This window comes from Cyprinodon variegatus, unplaced genomic scaffold (assembly GCF_000732505.1).
Source record: "Cyprinodon variegatus isolate N-32 unplaced genomic scaffold, C_variegatus-1.0 Scaffold95, whole genome shotgun sequence".
Classification (NCBI taxonomy): Eukaryota; Metazoa; Chordata; class Actinopteri; order Cyprinodontiformes; family Cyprinodontidae; genus Cyprinodon; species Cyprinodon variegatus.
Genome location: NW_015150548.1, coordinates 451,447 through 453,894, shown reverse-complemented (window position 1 = coordinate 453,894; position 2,448 = coordinate 451,447). Strand labels below are relative to the sequence as shown.

Sequence of the window (2,448 nt, the reverse complement as noted above, 5' to 3'; positions counted from 1 at the left end):
GTTACAGGTAAGTAATCTGATCGTTGACACACGTTAAGTTTAAGCTACTCATAAGTTGTGGTGTCTAGCTTATCCAAAACCTATGAGCAACTTATGCGTGACTTATCAAGAAGTCATCTCCAACGAACATCAAGGTATTTGACGTGTTCCAGGTGACCGCTGAACGCATTTCTAACTTACACCTATTGTTTAATGGCGTATTGGCAACGTTTCGGTATAAAAAGGGGTTCACAGGAGGAAACCGTCTGTACTCCTCCAGACTTGGTCCCCATCATAGGGCGAGCGAGAAGGTAATGGTTTCTCCCTGCGTTCACGACCACGATCAGCGGGGCAGGCTATGTTAATACGTGATCAAAGACATCTTTTTATGCGGACCGGGCGTCTGCAGGCGCATCGCTGCCCCCCTCAGGACACTGGCTTGTGCATCATTTCATGGGCATTACGCTGTCGCACGTTATGCATAAGTGAGGCTGTCGTTAGACATAAGTTCTGGACTCGTTTTAAATACTTTATCTAAAAAATTGAAAAATACATAGAAAGTTCAGCCTACGCCAGTGTTTTAGAAGATTCTGGGTCTGGCTAAATCGTCATAGTATGACAGGGGCGTAAGAAAACAAAACTTTTTAACAAGAAAAATAGGAAAGAAGATCATTACATCACAATGACTTCTGTCTTCTGACACAACAGACATCAATGGAACAATCAATAATAGATAAAAACCTACTGACAAAAATAAAAAAATATATTCAATCATTATAAACCGCATTCAGTTTGGTCAACTGATGTCAACAAAGTCGAAAAATTAATAAATAGAAAAAATATATATGTCTAAATTATTATTTTTTTTCTTATTTTATTTTATTATATTTCTTTCTCTGTCACACTTCTCTGCAAAATATCTGTGAGCTTAGGAGAGAATAAAATAATATTAGACAAAAGGAAACTAATAACGGCAATCAGGAGCTAAATGCCTAAATTAAAAGAAGAGAAAAAGAAAGCTTAGTTTTTTTATCTGTTCTGTTGTTATTTTTTACCTGTTTGTTAGCCCGTAATGTTTGATAAAAATAAAAAAAAACACTTGGTCAGGTGTAATTTCTCTGAGTGCAGCAAAGAGACTTTCTTTTTGAAAGTTAAACAAAAGGAAAAAACCTTATTAGCAGCTGAACAAAGCAGCCCAGGGTCAGGACTACCTTCTATAGGGGTCACCAACCTTTTAAAGGCTTAGAGCCTCTTCATGGCTACTGAGTCATAATAAAGGCTACCAATACTGACCTATGAAGGGAGGAATCAGGTTTCACCTTAACTCCATAGATAATAAACATTTTTAATCTTTTAATTTCTAATTTTCTTTTACACATTGACATCTTGAATTCTCCATAAATGCTGTATAAAAGATTCAAAAAGAAGAGCAGCAGAATAAAATCTAATTTCAATTTTAACCCATTGGTGAGTTGTTCTGTTTTTAGGAGATAATGTGATTAGATTGGATGAACAGTTGTTTTCTCCGTAATAAAAGGTGACATGGTGCTGGATGGCAGCAGCACGCTGACTCTCCCGGCCTGCTCGCTGCAGCAGCTCACGCGGCTCTTCGAGCAGCACCTTCTGTCCAGGAGCCAGCAGCATGGCTTCCTGGCGCTGCCCTCTCACCCGGCCGACACGTCCTCCCTGCTGCAGCTGCAGTTCCTGTTCGACGTGCTGCAGAAGACCATCTCCCTAAAGGTGGGGCTCTAAAAAAAAAAAAATCCCTTTTATTAACAAAATATGTGATTCTGATTTTATTTTTTTTCCATTTTCATTTACTTCCTGTTTCATTTTGGGTATAATTATGATTCAACGCAAAAGTTTTCCTTTGGGTAAATTCTTCAAAATCAGAAAAAAGAAGAGCTAATTTTGCTTTTTTTTTGTTACCCCTTACACCCAAATTGTATGTTTGATATTTAAATAATTTATTAGATAAATAAGTATTACATCAACTTATTTTATGTTACATTTATTTATTTTTTAATATAGATCAGGATCACATCATGATTAAGGATTAATCGCTGATCTTTTATCTTTTCTGGATTTGTTTTTTATTTATTTTTTAACCTGTTATAGTTGTAGCCATTTTAATCTTTTACTTTTTTGCAGCCTATGATCTAATCTATTGAGAACTTTGTCAGAAAAAGCACTTTAAGTGTTTGAAAACAAGCTGGAAAATCAATGGACAGGGACCACTCAGCGCCACACTGCCCCCTTGTGTTTAAAACGGGCAAAAACATACAAATAGTTTCTCCCTTTTTTTCTTTATTTCTGCAAGTTAAGTGAAAAAGAAAAGGAGAAAATGTGAAATTATTATTATTTTCTTGTGCCTCTTCTTGCTAAAGTAAATCGATGCCATTTAGAGCTGAACAAAGTCCTTTTGCTCATATTTTATTTCTCTCACTGCAGCTCATCAATCCACCAGGA

At 36.4% G+C, this 2,448-nt stretch overlaps 1 protein-coding gene across 1 annotated transcript in view; it reads left to right on the top strand.

Annotated features, from left to right (window-relative positions):
* Positions 1 to 2,448, top strand: part of stk11ip (serine/threonine kinase 11 interacting protein) — a 49,439-nt gene that overhangs the window by 2,635 nt on the left and 44,356 nt on the right. Inside the window, exons 3-4 of the mRNA XM_015373960.1 lie at positions 1,517 to 1,719; positions 2,431 to 2,448. Coding sequence (XP_015229446.1) covers positions 1,517 to 1,719; positions 2,431 to 2,448 — 221 coding nt within the window. The remainder of the gene's footprint in view (positions 1 to 1,516; positions 1,720 to 2,430) is intronic.